Source organism: Orcinus orca, chromosome 2, assembly GCF_937001465.1.
Source record: "Orcinus orca chromosome 2, mOrcOrc1.1, whole genome shotgun sequence".
NCBI classification, from domain to species: domain Eukaryota; kingdom Metazoa; phylum Chordata; class Mammalia; order Artiodactyla; family Delphinidae; genus Orcinus; species Orcinus orca.
In genome coordinates this window covers 85,593,413-85,611,009 of record NC_064560.1, presented here as the reverse complement: position 1 = coordinate 85,611,009, position 17,597 = coordinate 85,593,413, and the positions used below count along the sequence as shown (strand labels likewise).

General features: G+C 55.3%; 1 protein-coding gene across 8 annotated transcripts in view; it reads left to right on the top strand.

The window, feature by feature from the left end:
- The window catches only part of PML (PML nuclear body scaffold), a 45,199-nt gene extending 31,000 nt beyond the window's left edge, over positions 1-14,199 (top strand). Inside the window, exons 8-9 of one of the 8 annotated variants that reach the window (XM_012535400.3) lie at positions 8,545-8,695; positions 9,748-14,199. In XM_012535400.3, coding sequence (XP_012390854.1) covers positions 8,545-8,695; positions 9,748-10,502 — 906 coding nt within the window. In that variant the 3' untranslated portion in view covers positions 10,503-14,199. The other 7 variants (XM_033440050.2, XM_012535404.3, XM_049706485.1 and 4 more) reach the window with 7 other exon arrangements.
- The last annotated feature ends 3,398 nt before the right edge of the window (positions 14,200-17,597 follow it).

Here is a 17,597-nt window from a genome sequence, read left to right as displayed (position 1 = left end):
AGCAGCCTTCAGTAATCACATGTACTCTTCTGAAAAGCTGGGAGCGGGCTTCCTTCCAGGGCTCTGTCTCATTTCTGGACTAGCCAATGCCTGTGTCTGGAGCTTCCTTATGCGTTTCCTGCCCTCTTAAGTCCTCGGTGAGGAGGGCGGACAAGCGTTCATTCCCTGGTTAATGGCAGCTGTTGAGGGCTCTCTGGGGGTGTGAGGGCGCAGGGCAGCCCCATGCAGGGCCCAAACAAGCACGTGGTGACTCCATGTAAGAAGAACTTCTTTAAAGCCATCCCACAATGGAACAAGCGACCTTACGGGTTGTGACCCTTCTGTCCCTGGAGGTTTGTTAATGGAGGCTGGGCTGTCACCTGTCCAGGGGCAGAAGGGATCGGAATAGAATGGAAGGTTGGACTGGGTGGCCCCTGAGGTCCCTTCCAGCCCTCAGTCTGAGGTTCTGTGTTGGAAAGCGTATGGAGCCCACGGAGACCGTCGCACCTCCCTCCTCGCCAGCCCAGCCTACGCCGAGAGCTCGCCGAGCGTCCCACCCCTGCTGGGCCTCTCTTCTGCCCCGTGGCACATGCCGACCCCCCGCTTGGCCTCCCCACCATCCTGCAGAGCAAGCTGCCGTCCCTGATGCTGTGTGTCCCGGACAGCCTGCCGCTCACCAGGAGCAAGCTGCCGTCCACCGTGGGATCAACTTCCTATCACGCAGAGCACAAAGAAACCCGCGCCTTCGCCATATCTTACGCCTGCCCCTCAGAGTGTATTGTGCCCCCATGTGGACTTGTTCTCCCTCCCAAGGGCCAGTCCAGGCCACCACCCCGGCCACCACCGGGACTCCCAGCCAACCTGCCGGTCCCCAGGAGTGTCCCGCCCGCCTCACAACGGCTAACGGCCAACCCCGCCGGGCGGGACGGGCAGCACGATCCCGCGGCCGCTCCCTCCGGGGCTCCTCGCGCGTGGCCCAGTGGCTCAACAACTTCTTTGCCCTTCCGCTCTCCTCTGTGGCTCCCCAACTTGATGCCTCTCTCAGGGGGGGGGTCGGGGGAGGCAGAGCACCCCAGGCTCTTGGAGCAGGAGTCTCTCCTGGGGACTCTGGCAGAGCCCCCATGGAGAATCCCCAAGTCCAGGTCCCACTGGAAGTCCCTCCAAATGCATTCCCACCACCCCACCCTCCAAATAGGCCTCCCACGAGCACGGGCCCCCCGCAGACAAGCCTCTGAGAGCCCAAGTGCCTCCCTCCTCTGCAGCCCTGACCCTGGTCACCTTCCTCTTGTAACCTGTGGCCAACACACCCCCTCTGCTCCCCAAGCCCCTCCACCCTGCTACCCAGCCCAGCCCACGCACCTGAAGGCCCTACACACAGTAGGCATCCAATACATCATCAGAGAGTGAACAAGGGCATGAATGGCTCCATGGACCTCTGGGTAAAGAGACAAGTCCTCCCCAGCCATGGGGGTGTGACAGATTCAGGCCCTTGTTCCTCACATCCTCAGGCCTCTTTGCCCAAGACAAGGAAGCTTCTCTCACCCTTTGCACCTCCCACTGCCCCATCCCCCCACCCCAAGCCTTCCCACTGGGCCTCCGCCAGGATGTAAGCCCACGAGGGCAGGGACTGTGTCGCTCCCAGGCCCTGGCAGGTGCGGCTGCTCAATAAATACTTGTTGAACGATCACCCTTGCAAACCCTTCTTCCATGACCATCAGATTCCCTGCTGGGCTTAGCCCTTCCCTGCAGGTGTTTTTTGTCTCCTCCCTGCACTGACGCTTGGTTCACCTGGGGGGCTGCTATGTCCCTCTTTCCCCCACATCCTGGGAGCATCAGAGGTGGGAGGTAGGGTCCAGGCCCTCTGTGCCTCCTGTTTGGGTCCCACCGTCTGGCAAGATCCCCTGTGCCTTTGAGGTTTGGGCTCTCCAGATGAACCCCACTTGCCCCAGCTCATCTCAGACATTCTCCTGCCTTCCCCCACGTAGGAAGACTGCCTCCTAGGTTTCCTCTCCCCACGCAGGTCCAGCCTTCCTGGGTGACTTCAACATCCACCACCCTGGTCTCTCCTCACCTTGAGCTTTCAGGGATCTTTGCCCCATTCCCCTGCAGCTGCCAATCCCATCCCCCATGCCCCCTCCCCCCAGACCTCGCCATCACTGAGAACTTTCCATCTCTAAACTGTCCCACGCAGACTCTGACCACAGCCTCCTGCTTGAGCTCTCAACCCGTTCCTTCCAGGACCTCTGCCCTCTCCCTCCCAGCTCCTTCTGCCTCTGCCTCCTGCCCACCAGCCAGCAAGGTCCCCCATTTCAGCCAGCCTTTCACCAGGATCTCAGTGCCCTGCCTCCCTCACCCGCCGGCCTCCTGGTAGCCTGTCCTCCAAAGACAACCCTGGAAGGATTTGGTAGCGTTCCCCTGCTCCACGCCGCCACCAGGAGGCCGACTTGTGTTGGAGAAAAGTCAAGGCGAGGAAAGCTACAAATGATTGTCTCCTGGGCTCCCTGGCTTCCTGCCTCAGCACGCCCCTCTGCTCTCCACGGCCCCTCGCTGCACCTCCACTTCCCTAGCTCTGGTCCCTCATCCCCGCCCCGCTCGCTCTTGCCAGGTGGCTGCACCTTCTGCCCTCGGAGGTTGACAGGTGGCATGGGAGCAGCCCCCGTCTCGCTCTCTGATGACAGATTGACCCGACCTGGTTACATCCTTCCCCCGTTCCTTCTGTTAGGGTGGTGGGGATGGCCACCTCCCTGTAGGACTCACTCCCCCTCTTCCTGGCCCCACCCTCCTGTCTCCTTGGGAGCCTACTGCATCTCCCCATGCTCATTTGTGTCTTCAGACACTTTCTATGGGCTACAGCTAGGCACCCTGAAGAAAGTCTTTCCTATCTCGGCAACCCCCACCCCGGACCTTCACCCCGTTGGTGCTCCTTCCTCACCCCACTCCCCTGCCCTTCCCCACCATGCCAGTGAGCCCTGCCACCAGCGCCAAGGTAACCTCCACACCTCCGAGTCCAGTGGTCGCCTTCAGTCCTAACTCCCCGAAAGACTCTGCTTCCCTTGGGTTCAGGACACTTCCTCCTGCAGCTCTGGCTGCTCCTCCCTACTCCCCCTTCAGGTCTCTGTGTTCTTTTAACTGTTGTTCTCTGGCTTAGGTCTGAGCCTTCTTCTCTTTCTGGTCTGTGTACTCCCCCGCCCACTCCCCGTGATCTCAGCCACACCCCCGTCTTCACTATGGGCTCATGCCCGCAGGACCAATAGGGCCAATGGCGTCCTGACAGCTCCACTCAGATGCCCCATAGAAGCCTCGAACTCGCCTCTCCTCTCCTCTCAGTAAATTGCACCATCTGCCTAGTTACAGAAGCCAAGGCCCCAGAGCTGCCCAGGACCCCCCTGTGCTTTTTATTATTCCTCACAGCCAATCACTTTTTGAGTCTTTCCATGTTCTAAATTCCTCTGAAATCTGGACACTTCTTTCTATTCCATAATCTTGATAAAATTAAAACAAGACTGACCTTGGGTAGAGACAGAAGCCTGGGAAGGAAAGAGCGAGAAAAGGATTGGAACGCCCTTAGTCCTGCCAGACGTCATGAGTGCCAGGTGGCGGCACTGAAACCAGCAATATTTTGGGGGTGGGGGGAACAGGGGTGGTTAGTCTAGTGCTCGGCTGTCAGCAAGGAGCCACTGGATGATACCTGAGGTTGATCAACTCAGGAAGGAGAAGCACATTTCAGGTTAGGAAGAATTAGACGATTAGAAGCAGCTGCTCACCTTTGGCGAGCCAGTCTGGAGGCAAGAGAGCCAGAGGATCACTGCCTTTGTGTAGGGCTTCCTCAGACAAGGTTTTCAAATCAACCATTACACAAGTCCAAAACTTGTTGGGGAAAAAAAAAATTAAAAAGAACACAAATTAGATCCCCCTAAGTAGGTGCATCTCTCACCCACCTTCCATACCCCCTTCCAGATCCCTGGTGCTCCCAGAGTTCTTTGGAGGAAGGGAGCAGGGCCACATCTGCAGGGTGCTCCAGACTCCCCTGTCCTCCCCTCCCTGCAGCCTTTATCTAACCTGCCAGTGTGTGAGAGCTGTAGAGAACTGGTCTGCTAAGATACTGTGTTTCCAAGTGTACCAGGGTGTGTAGGCCCCCTGCTCGGGCTGCAGCTGTGTCAGTGGCTGGAATCGAGACGTGGGGGGCAGGTCGGTTCTGGCACAGACCTGGCGTGGTGGGCAGGGCTGGGGAGAGGCTGCCTGGGCAGCAGGGGTGCTCTGTAGGAGACCTCGCCCCTGCCGGGAGAGGCAGTGGGGCTGTAGTCTTGGGGTGGAGGGGCAAGACACAGGTCTGATGCTGGAGACCTGGAGTGAGGACTGTGCTTAAAAATGAGGTGGGTCAGACACATGTCTGCTGCGGGCCCTGTGTTAACGGATCCGAAGCAGAAAAAGATAGATGCTCTCATCCACTCTTCGGACGGAAGACTCACCCCAGTGCCCGATAGCAGCAGGACCAAGTGGAATCAGCAGGCGGCCTAGCCGAGGGGGCAGCCCCTGGCAGGAGTGGCAGTGGTGACCGGCAGTGGAAGGGAGGCCTGTGGGGAGCACCTGATCCAGGGGAGGGACCGTGATGCTGGTGAATGAGTGTATCAGAAAAGTAAACAGGTGCTTAGCTGCGAAGATGGGAGCCATGTCCTCCAATGGGCAGCAGCAGCCTGCAGAGCAGTGGGCAGAGGGCAGTAGGGGCCACAGGCTGGCTAATGGGATCGTTTAGGTTAACAGATAACATGTGAAGTATCTCTGGGGCCTTCAGGCTTTGCAAGAGCTGTGGTTTTGTGTCTGCAAAATACACCAGTGTGTGTCTTGCCCCACTGATCCCAGCTGTTGCTTCAGCTCGGGTGCTAAGAAGGTTCCTCAGGAGCTGCGGACTCTCGATTAGTATTAATGTCAGATACTAGACAGGTATCTTCAGGTGAGGATGTTAAATATCAAAGAGTTTGGCTCCTGTCTGATTTGCTGATGCCCGAACGTGGAATACATCAGTCATTAGGACAGTGGTTGCCAATCCTGGCTGCACACTGGTGTCACTTGGGGGGTTTTAACCAAGGACAGATTCCTGGGTCCCACCCCCCAGAGATTCTAACTGACTTGGTCTGGGGTGCAGCCTGGACGTCAAGATTTTTTTAAGCTGCTATGCACAACCAAGGTAGAGACTCACTAAATTGGGGGAGTCAATTGCACATCTGTGTCAGAGGAATGCCGCCCCTTTCTATACGTATCAGCCTTGAGCAGAGGTGAGGTGTACATTGCTGGGCTATGATCCAGGTGTGGAGGGGAAATACTGGCTCTTCCCAGATAAACCTCCTAGACTTCTGGAAGGTGATGTCAACCCAGCTGCTTCCTCTGAGCATCTTGGAATGGCCGTTACACCTGCTGTGTTGAGTTGGGATGTGACTGATCTGCTAAGTTGACTGTGATGAAGATAAGTGAAATAGAGCTCATGAACCCGATTGCCTGTGTGTCCTAGTTGCCTGTGTAGCCCGAAAAGAATCCCAGATCCCACGTGGCTCAGTCTGAACACAGTTTTGCAGTCAAAGAAACACAGTCCATTAACCAAGTGTCCAGTATTTACTCACATCTTTCAGAGACTATTACAGGGGATCCAACTCCTAGCTCACAGCAGCACTCCTTAAACCCTCCACCACTTCACTCCAGCCCTCACCATCTGCCACTCCCTGGTCCCTCAAAGCCTCATCCCACTTTTCACTTAGAATCCTCACACATGGGCTCTGGTCCCTTCCCCACTCCAGTTCCTTCTGCTGCCATCCCTTTCCCTTCCAAGCAAATCTCAGCTTTTTCCGATGAAAGGCCCTCTCCTAGATTCTTGGGTTCTGGTCTCTGCCACTCTCCCTCTCTATCCCCCCCTCCCCATTATCCTGATTGTGGAATAAGGTCGGGAAGTGGCAGTGTCGGGGTGTGGAACAGGGGCAGAAAATGAGCAGGGCCAGAAAGACATCCTGCCCTGGAGCCTCTATGTGCTGATTCTGTTAAGTCTGGGTCTTTAAAAAAAAGTCTTTTTTAATTGTGTCAGTACTTCCCAGCTGTACTGCTGGGATTTAAGGCAGGGAGGGGGAATTGCCTTTACACCTGGCTGGAGTTCAGTGGGAGGCATTCCAGTGAGACCAGTCCCATGGGGTAGCCATACTTTATGGAAGTTCTCAAGGACAAGAGGAATCTGGGAGGAAAAGGAGTCACGGCTGGAAGATTCAACCCTCCTTCCCTCGACAACTCAGTGGAAAGGAGTGTCCTTTTATGAAGGGAGCAAGCAGGTCTTCAGTAAGTTCAGGACGAAGGATATTTCCATGACTATAAAAGAGAAAATGACCCCAGGACCATGGGAGGCTCTTAAAAAATGAGGTTCTCATGGCTATCATAGATGACCCTGGTATAAAGATGGGGGAGTTAGCTCAAGGATGCAGGTGTGCTGCTTGCCAGGGAGCTCAACCCTTGGAGGAGAATATCTGAAGAGAAGACTCTGGCCCTGCAGCCTGAAGAGACAGTACCAGAAGACAGATGGAAGCACCCTGGGCCACTGCAAGGGCTTCTGCAGTTTAGAGCAAAGAGAAGAAAGAAGAAGGGAAAGCCCAGCGTACTGTGTCGGTGGGTGGCAGAGAGGACTTGGCCAAGGGGACAGCTCTTCAGCCGAAGCCCAGGGGAGGCCATAGCAAGGGGAGTCCAGCTCTTTCCACCAGCCCAAGTGTGAGAGCACCCCAGCCTTGTGATCAGAACAGGCACTGGAAGATTGGAGATAGAAAACAACTTGATTCTCCCATGGGGGAAGAAGGCGGCGTCTCCTGTCTACAGGCTAGCAACTTTAAGGAAGACTCCTGGAGAAGGCTCCTCATAGGGAGGCAAGGGAGCCGTGACAGCGAGACAGAGACTCAGAGCAAGACAGGCCAGATGGATGTATGGTCAAATGGAGAATACAGATATGCAAGGCATATCTTTTGTCAAATTAGGGCCTCAGGTATAAAGTCCCAGAACTCACAGGCTGCTCTAAGCAACACCAGCTCTAGATGGACTCATAGTGAATGTCTGTTTCTATCAGTGACTAGGAGGAAGTTGGTGAGCCTGGGGTAGGGCTGTGAAAGGCAAATACAGATCAGCCCCTCTCAGGAAGCACATTTTAATTGTGATTAGTAAAGACTTTGCTCTTGGCTGAAGTTTTGGTAAAACAAATGTTTCACCTGGAGGGTGGAAGGGCCTAAGTATGCTAATTCTGCCCCAGACCAGGGACGTTAGCCAGAGGCCAGAGTTCAGGGAGGCCTCAGATGGCCCCACGTGAGGCTGACTCCATCAGCCACCAGGGACAGTCCCTAAGGGGGAACGATCGAGGTCTTCTCTGGACTCTGTCCCAGCAGTGCCCCCAACTGGCCCTGTGACATTGGCCCTGTCCCTCCCAGTGTCTGGTTAGTGTCCACAGGTGGCATTCACAGGAGGTTCTGAGCAGGCCACCGAAGACTGAACGTCTGGCTTTGGCAGGTGTGCAATCTACATTATGAAAGACTCCACCCCTCTCTTTAGTCCCAGCCCCGGGGTTTAAACTCTTCTAGCCAGAGCTCTTCCCCAGCCCCAAGGCCTTGCAACAGTGTTCTTGCCTTGGTGAGGGAGAGAACAGACCCTCAGGTGCCAGCCTGGAGGAGGCCTGGCCTCCGGCTTCCCTAAGCACCATCTCCTGGACGCCAGACCTGGGGAGTCTTCTCTCTACTGTTCTCACAGCCAGGCTCTGTGTGTACCCCTAGATGTGGCTGGCGTCCCAGAGGCCCAGCAGCCCTCCCTCTCCTTTGTGCAGGACACTGGGACCTCAGCTCGCTTGGGGGACAGGAAAAGCCAGGTACCTTGCCCCTTCCAGAGAGACACCTGAGGTTCGAGATGAGCCTCCTTCCCCCTGTCCCAGGTTTATGATATTTGCTCTGAGTCTGCTCAGAGAGACGACGTCAGGGGCAGACACGTCGGGCCCTGCCAGCCTCGGCCCTGGCGCCTTCCCTAATCCTCCACACCCAGCCCTGCTCGCACATGCGCACACTCGCCCACAAAGTATCACACTTTCACACACACTTGTGTCAACACAGGTCCACAGCCCCACACCCCTCGTGCATACCCCTTTCATACACACTTGTGTCAACACAGGTCCACAATCCCACACCCCTTGTGCACACCCAGATGCACACACACACGATATTTGCATTCATTCCCACACATTTTTCACGCACACTCACACTTGCTCACGTGATCTCATCCTACTCACGCACTAACGCACGTCCTGGTTCACAAGCACAGCCCTCACACGTGCACGTTCACATCCATTCATGCGCTCACTTGGGGACCCATCTTCCCTTTCCCAGTAACATGCCCTCCCTCAAGTGCACACAGATGCCCCCACCATACCCATGTGCTTGAGTCCCCCCTGCCACACTCATGCACGCACAAGCATGCACGCCTGCTCACGGGCGCAGGCTCACATCGCCACTGCGCTCCCTCTCGTCCCCCGCAGACCCCTGACCTGTTGGCTTTTCTGTGTTGCAGTCCTCCCGAGAGCTGGCCGACAGCAGCAGCGAGTCCAGTGACCTCCAGCTGGAGGGCCCCACATCCCTCGGGGTCCTGGACAACAGCCTTGAGGACTCCCGGGCAGAAGACAGGCCCCTGGTTTTCTTTGACCTCAAGATTGACCATGAAAGTGGGTTCTCCAATGACCACCCCCCACCCCTTTCTAGCTTAGTCCCTGAGTCCCCAGGATAAGTGCAGACAGAGCCATCTGCGAGTCCGGGAGAGCCCTGAGCTCTGGCCGATGGCTGCAGCCAGAGAGTGGGCAGAGTACTGGGCCTCCCAGGTATTTGAACTTGGTTCTTTGAATAAGGACATCTGCTTTGACCAGTGCCTAAAGGCTTAAGGCAAGAGCCTCCAGGGGTTCCCGCCCACCCCACCCCCATCTTAGGGAGCCTTGGGAACACGCTTCTAAACAGAAGCACGATGTGAAAGTCGCTGCTGTGAGACCAGCAGTCCAAGCACAGCCTTAGGCCATGACTGCACATTTCTGAATACAGGGCCCATTCGTTCCACGGTAGCTGCACGGGGAGGCCAGCAGAGCCAAGGTCCCAGGGAAATATGACCCCTTCTCCCTCAACTCCACAGTGTTTGCCCTGGCCCTGCAGAAGGCCAGGCCCTGTCCTGCGGCCTGGACTCAATGTGGTGCTCAGCCCAGGCAGACGGAAGCAGCAGGTGTTTCCACAGGACAGAGAAGCAGTTTGCAGACCTCACTGGAAGATTCTGGGCCATGCTTTGCATGGAGTGGACTGGGCAGGTGTGCTGTCTGACCCAGTGCTCTGACAGCTGAGGGCCTTAGCTATGTGACTGAGGGGATTGGAGGCCAGGGGAAAGGGAGTGGAGGGCTAGGCAGAGGCAGCGAGGGGTCTCGAGTGCAGGTGGGTGGAGGCTGGCAGAAGACAGACAGGAGGGGCCTGGAGTGAAAGCGTTTGGTGAGCTCGGGAAGGTGGCGGGGCAGGAGGGAGCTGGACTCCCAGCAGGGGAGCAAGGGGGCGTGGAGGGCAGCCCCGCCTCCCCTTGGGAGCCAGGGTCAGAGCTGCACGTGAGGCTGATGTTTGTTTCCTGCCAGCAGGCCCCAAGGTGGGGTCTCTGGATGGGGGGATCGGCAACCCTAGAGGACCCCCTGCTCCCGGTGGTACCTCGCGGTGCCCTTGGGGCCTCACGCTGCCCTTCTCTCCTGCCCAGCCCAGAAGATTAGCCAGCTGGCAGCCGTGAACCAGGAAAGCCAGTTCCGCGTGATCATCCAGCCCGAGGCCTTCAACATCTACTCCAAGGCCGTCTCCCTGGAGGTGGGGCTGCAGCACTTCCTGTGCTTCCTGGGCAGCATGCGTCGGCCCATCCTGGCCTGCTATAAGCTGTGGGGGCCCGGCCTCCCCAACTTCTTCCAGGCCCTGGAGAACATGAACAAGCTGGGGGAGTTCCAGAACGCCATCTCAGGCTTCCTGGCCGCCCTGCCCCTCATCCGGGAGTGCGTGCCCGGGGCCAGCAGCTTCAAACTCAAGAGTCTGGCCAAGACCTACCTGGCGAGAAACGTGAGTGGACGCAGCGCCCTGGCAGCCGTCCTGACCATGCGCGACCTGTGCCGCCTCCTCGAGGTGTCCCCGGGCCCCCAGCTGGCCCCGCACGTCCACTCCTTCAGCAGCCTGCAGTGCTTTGCGTCCCTGCAGCCCCTGGTGCGGGCGGCTGTCCTGCCCCGCGCTGAGGCCCGCCTGCTGGCCCTCCACCTGGTCAGCTTCAAGGAGCTGCTGACCGCACACCGCCATGACCCGCAGGGGGGCCTGAAGAAGTACAACCGCTTCCTGAGCCTACAGACCCCCTCGTTGCCCACAAGCCAGCCTGCACTCAACCTGCATGCTCTGGGCACCTACTTCGAAGGCCTGCTGGAAGGGCCGGCCTCCGCAGGGGCAGGAGGCATTGCAACCCCCTCTGGCTGGCCATAGCTTGGCAGAAAGGGCTTCCCAGCAGAGCTGAGAGGAAGGGATGACTGGCTCAGACCCTTCTGGGGACAGAGAAGGATGGGGTCCCTGAGCCAGGCCCTGCCCATCACAGCAATCCCAGGTCCTGGTCCCCAGTTCTCCTTTGTCATTTGGTCCAGAATCAGTTTCCTTCTCTGGGACCAAATTCCTCTCCTCTAAAAATCCCACAGAGAAGGTTCCAAGGCCAAGCAGCCACCTGCCAAGCAGCCACCGCACAGATCCCTGTGCGGCCCTGGGAGCGCAGGAAAGTTAGCTCACCAGACCCCTGGCCCCTCTCCTCCAGGTGCCAGAACCAGGGAGGTCCCTGGTGAAGAAGGCCTGGCCGCTGGGCTCTCGAAGTGGCCCCCGTATTGCCCCAGCCACCCGATTCCCACTCCCAAGGGTGTCCTTGCCGCTCCTCCCTGACCCCTGGCCGTGGCCCCGGGGGGGCCTTCTGACAGCACCCACAGACACTGCCTGCAACACCAGTGGTCCCACGGGTACATAAGTGCCTTTCAAACCAAACCACCCCTTAGGGATTTGGGTTCTCCTAGCTTTTGCCTGCCCGGAGGCCAGCTCTGTTCACCTCCCCTCTGGAGTATTTTCACCCACAAAGGGCCTCCTCTCAGCAGAGACAGGGGCTGCTGCACCATGCCTGTCCGTGCTTCCAGACTGCAACCCTTCCAAGCCTGCTTCCCTCCTCCTGCCTACACAGATGCCTCCCCTTAGTCGAGGCTTTGCCCTTCACGTTCTCTGCACTGTCCCCGGCCCCCAGCCCTCCTGAGGTGCGTCCTCCAACCCAGCGCCGCTTTCAGTGGACTCCAGGGACCCACAGCATTGGAATCTCCCAGCAAGCTGCTTTAGTGCATTCTCCAGACAATTCTGTTGCCTGCCAAGTTTCAGAAGCATTGCTCTGATAGACTCTCCTCCAGGGAGAAGCAGAGAAGGTCCCGGCCCTGGCCCTGACTGTGTGCATTGAGTGGAACCCAGGGGAGGGCCTGAGCCCCCACATCCCCACCTGTGAAATGGGCTGGTTAGCCAGCACGGTCCTAGAGCTCGCATCCAGCTCTGCCATTCTGGGGTTTTAGGAATGGACAGCAGGCCTCTGAGGCAGTGGTCAAGGAGGTTTTCATTCTTGAACCTTTGGTCCCAGCCCTAAGCTAAGGTCCCCAACCTTGTGGTCACGCTAGAGGTCAGCAGCAGAACACAGGCAGGTCAGGCCAGTCTCGTGTGACTAGCAGAACCACGGTCCCTTCCCCTCTGCCCCTCTCCCATCCCTCTTCCTTGGCCCCCTGATACTGGGGTGCCTCCATGGCTTCAGCTTTCACGTGGGTGAAGGCTTTGCACGCACACCCCTGCCCCCATCCAGCGGGGGGCCCCTGAAGACCCACTGAGGGATCACGCAGGAACGTGCCGCCACGTTGAGAGTGCTGTGGCCCTAACAGTGAACTCGGATGCATTTCAAATAAGATTCCGATTTAAAGTAGGCGCTGGCTCTGAAGCTCAGTAAAACAGGCTGGTGGGTGAGGGGAGGAGGGGGCTGGAGCCTCAGTCTGGCTGTGATGACCATCTTGGCAACAGCAAGGCAGCGCTTGGACCACTCCTCACAGCATCTTCCCCTCAGCCCCACCTCGGGACTGAGCCTGCCAAGCCCAGCCTCACAATGCTTTCTACCTTCAGATGGAGCTGATCACAGGTTTTACAGCAAAGGGCTGTTCTGCCCTCTCTCCACTGTCACAGCCTCTAATAAAGATGTGAATCGTCAAAGCCTGATGCCCCAATCACAAACTCTGCTCAGCCCACCCCAGGAGCCACTGGGCAGCCTCTTGCCTGGCAAAGGGGGCACTTGCTGGCATATCTGTTCTTTGTGGGGTGTCTTTCAGGACTTAGCAGAGCTGAGAGGCCCTTGTTGCTCAGGTATGGGCCTCAAGGATAAGAAACCCCATTCCAAGTGGGCAGACCAGGGTGGGCCTGTCTGGGATCATGTCCAAAGCGGGGAGCCACCTGGAGGGAAAGAAGCACCCACTTCAAGAATTACCCCCTAGAGGGAGTCAGAGACCAGGGTCTGTAGGAACTTTACCTCTGCTGGAAAATCCTGTACCCTGGTTGTCACAGATGGAGTTCTCATTAGTGCCTGCAGGGATTCCCCTGGCACAGGCAGTGTAGGAATTAGCAACCCCCCTGGCCTGGGTGACGAGCCAGGTAATGTGATTTGAGCAGTGCCACTGCCCTTAGCCCCACCTACCTGTCCCAGGTGCCCAAATTCCAGTCCTGGAGTTTTAGTGTCTAATTGCAAATCCAAATATGTCTCTTGTGCTTCATCTTTGAATCCTATCTCAGGTTTATCCATGTCAACTAACCACAAGTTTGCTGGGCTAGAAGTCAGGGCGCTGAGTTTCAATCCTCACTTAGTTGCCTCTGACTCTAGTCTGGTACACCAAACTCGTCGATGCTTAGGCTCTGACTCTGTAAAATGGTATAATATGGGTTGTTTTTACCTCATAGGATCTCGTGTGAACCAATGAGAAAATGTTTCTGAAAGTAGCCTTTTAATGTATGAAGAACCACACAAATGTAAGATCTTATTTTACTGACAACAAAGATGACAGTGTTATTGCTTTATAAGTTACAGAAAAATAAACAGATATTGGATCTTAGCAAACAGAGGACTTCGGCTTGTCTTCAGGGGAAAAAAGAACAAGATCTGGCATGGAGCAGACAACTTAGTGGGGCTGGAGGGTCCTGGGTCCCAGGGAGCCAGGAAGGAGAGCAGGGGAGTCTGCCTTGGAGAGGTTGAGCAGTAGGTGGCTTTGTGTCCCAAAAATACGCAGATGGGAGGTTTCAGCCACGCAGCCCTGGAGCAGACAACAGCTTTCCTGCGGCAGCCCAGCTCAGCCCTTCCCAGCCCTCCCCTACTCTCAGGCCCCTTTTTGAGGCCCAAGAGCTCAGGGACACCCCCAGGAAGGTCGCTTGAAAATCTGCTTTAACCTCAACCGTGCTCTTCCTTTCAACTGCACAAAACTCAGCCTCTGCTCCACTGCTTGGCCCTGCTGTTCCCCCACCCTGCACCCTCCCCTCATCCAGCCCTGGCCGGCCCCACCTCCACCCTCATTCCTACCCTAGACTCACTCTGACCCCTAGTCCCAACCTTGACAATTCTCCATAATTCAGAGTTGACCCTTCACCCTACACCTCCCGCAGGTCCCGCCCCCCCTCGCTCCCCCCTCCACCTCCTCTGACCTTAGGCTTGTCTCCACCTCACACTCCGGCTGCCCTATACCTAGAGGAAGGGGTCCTTTCTCACCTCTCTTCAGTCCTCACAATTAAGGGAACTACACAGCTAGTGACATGAAATGTCAAGTCAGAGAGAGTCCTACCTTGTGGATCCTGCCCAGATGGAAGGGGAGCTGAGCCAGAGCAGCTCCCAGACTCACCAGCAGAGGGCGCTGCAGCCCCACAGGGTCTGGTGTCGAGGTTGCTGCTCCCCGCGGATGGCGAGGGGTGTGGTGTCAGATAAAGGCTCTGGGTAGCAGCAGTCTTTTTCAAAGTGCCACGCATACTTCCGGTGGTGTGGGAGATATCTTTAGGTAGATGGTGCATGGAGAAACATTTTCAACGTGTATTTGTATTTATTTTATTTATATTTATAATATAAATATATTTGTATTTATTTTAACATCTATTAGATGTATTTATTATTTGTATTTATTTTAACATCTATTAGAAAAAATAGAGCCAGCCCATCAACACCGTGATTTCTGGAACATGGTTGCTCAGAATGACGCTAAAATGGGATTCTTTACAGGTCTAATTTAAAGACAAATATGAAGTAACTACAAGCTCCGAAGGAACACAGGTATAGCAAAACTTGTGACTGTGGAAGTGGAGGACTTAATTTTGGGAAATACTGCGTTACCAGGGGCATTCGAGTGAGGATTAGAGCTAAGGTTAGGGCCCACGTTAGAACCGGAATAAGATGGGGTGGGGTTAGGAGTTGGGGTGAGGCCTAAGGTTAAGATTTGGGGTTATATCAAATTTAGGGTCATATTTGGTCATTAAGGTTAGGAACTGAGTTAGGAATTTAATTAGGAATGGAGTTAGATAGGGAGTTCCCTGGTGGCCTAATGGTTAGGATTCAGTGCCATCACTGCTGTGGCCTGGGTTCAATCCCTGGTCGGGGAACTAACAGATCCTGCAAGCTTCGTGGCATGACCAAAATATATTTAAAAAAAAAAAAAAAAAAAAAGGAATGGAGTTAGAGTCACTCTTCAAGATACAGGTGTCACTTTAGCAACAGAAAAGTCCATGAAACTGTTGGCAGGAGCTTCTGAGGAGGACCCCCTAATACAGAGCCTCAAGCGTAGTCAGACTCCCTCCCCATCCTCTTCTAGAAGCATCCAGCAGGGGTTCCGCCCTAGCTCACTGAACCCTGGAGAGAGCACAATGACCCATCCCATCCAGGTGTGAAAGCCTCCTGGACCACCAGGTGAATAAAGCTCCCAGCTAACACGACTGAAAGATAACTACGTGCTGGACACTCTTGTCTCATTCAGCACAGCTAACCTCATTTAGTCTCCCCAGACACCCTGTGCGGTTACATCGTCATCCTCGTTCTGTCCAGGACGCGGGATGGGGGTTAGGGCAGGAAGGTGGGGTACCTTGCTCCAGGTCATTCAACTTGAATGTGGCAGAGTTGGGATTTGCCCCACAGGGAGACTGTGCCTACATTGGAGCCCTCTGTGGGCCACACTGCCCGATGCGTTGCCATGCATTTGGGGGGGTGGTTTTCCACCCTCTCCTTCCCGTGCCCTCCTGGTCTGTTGATCTCACATGATGCAGGGCCCAGCAAACTCACACCCCAACCTTCTGGTCCCAGTGTCCCAGAATTTGAACTTATCCTAATTCTATTTTTTTCTTTAAGGACTGTGCTTCTCCAACTTTTTTGCCCATTACTGCCCGCCTGAGGAGGCTTTTTAGACAAATTTTTTCCTAGTCATGACCCCCCCAATGAAATTTTAGTACTGTGATTAGGATTTTCTATATACAAGATTAGGTCATCTGCAAATAGAGATCATTTTGCTTCTTCCTTACACAGATGTACTGTATATCTGTTTATGTTCTGTGGTCCTTTGGAGGGTCAGAAACCACTGGAATATCTAAGGTTGTTAGTGCCCTCTCCACCCTGGACCAATTTTCATCCTCTCTGGGGCAATGTCCCCATTGAGAATGCATGATTTAGGGTAAGAGCCTATCCCCAGTCATAATGCAAGTAAGAAGCGTCATGGTGGGTGTTAGTCCCTCCATGGGGCTCAGTTCACAGGTCAGGGTGAGGTGAGAATAGGCTACAGGGAGCTGGGAGGGAACGTGGGCAGAGGTCTCTGAGGACATGCTTCCCCGGGGTGGCCTTGGTCCTGGACTCAGTCCCAGGCCCAGGTCCAGGATGAGCCTGGGGACAGGGAGGGACGGGGTCCGCACCAGCGCTTATTTTTGTCTCGGAAACCAGGTGTCAGCTCCAAACCTTTTGGACCTGAATAAAGCAAATGCCTGTGGGGACTCTACTGAGAGAAGGATCAAGAATTTCAACTGACTCCCCCTCTCGAAAAACAAAACAAAAAGTTTGAAAATCTCTACCCACTCCTACAAAATGCATTTGCTGCCCACACAGGGAGAAATTCCTTCATTCTTGGCTCAAGGAACTTCCTTAAACTCAGCCCAGAAGAATTCTTTAAAGACCAGCTGCCTGGACTTTGCTAAAGTCAGTTTATAAATATTATAAATATCCCAAAGTTGATAGCCAAGCAGATTACAAAAGCTAGCTAGCAAACCACAGAAATTTTCCAGAAAGTTATCCAGCCAAACCAGTGTGATGGGAAATATTGTGAAATCCGGTGTCGCTTGTCTGATCGTCTAAAACTGAGTTCTTTGTGCAGACCAAGTTCAGAGGGCCTGGGGGTAGAATTTATCCGAGGGCTGACACTCTCCTGGATTTCTACAGCCATAAAGCCCTGGCTTGACACCACAGTGGACTGATTCTAGAGTAAATCAGACCAACCAAAGAGGAGGCAGTGGGTGGGTGAGGCTGGGCCCACGGTGGTGGTGCCCTCGTTGAGTCTGCTTGGGGTGGGCAAGGATGCTGAGTAGTAGTTAGGACGTGGGCTTTGGAGGGACCTGGTTGAAATCCCAGCTCTGCTGTGTGACCTTGAACAAACTACTTAGCCTCTGTGGTCTCATAGGCAAACTGGGGGTGACAATACATACTTAGAAAATTGTGAAGATTAAATGAGATACATAAAGCACTAAAGTTAGGGCTTCCCTGGTGGCGCAGTGGTTGAGAGTCTGCCTGCCGTTGCAGGGGACACAGGTTCGTGCCCCGGTCCGGGAATATCCCACATGCCGCAGGGAGGCTGTGCCCGTGAGCCATGGCCGCTGAGCCTGCGCGTCTGGAGCCTGTTGCTCCGCAACGGAAGAGGTCACAGCAGTGAGAGGCCCGCGTACCGCAAAAAAAAAAAAAAAAAAAAGGAGTCATTAAAGCACTAAAGTTTGTGAATTGGCAATCCTCAATAAAAAAAATAACTCTATACATCCAACGCCACAGAGGAGAAGGCATTTGCTGACTCCCGGAAAGCACTGCAGGCTTCTCCCCTCCTCTCCTCCCTCCCCTCCCTCCCTTCTGGTTCCAGTCCATTTAGGATTTGGGCAACTCTGTCCCTAAATCCTTCTCCTGGTGCCTCTGTCCCCATCTCTCCAAACCTCCTCCACTGTCTCCTCTACCCCGACGGAGTCACCCTACAGGCTGGAGGGATTTACGGTCCCCTCCCTCCTCAGCCCCGACCTGGGTACCAGACACAGCCATCTACAGGCAGGTCACTTTCTGGCAGCACCAACAAAGATGTGGGTTGAACAGAGGAGGTCCTGGGAGAAGCAAATAAACACATCAAGTTTCCAGCTGGGTCTGGAGATAAGGGCTGGGGGTGGGGGGCTGATGGGGAGACAGGCTGAGGTATCTCAGGCGCTGCACCGGTTCACCCTTCCCAGCCTGTCCATGCTGGTTTTGCAGGCGGCAGGAAAGCCTATTGGGGG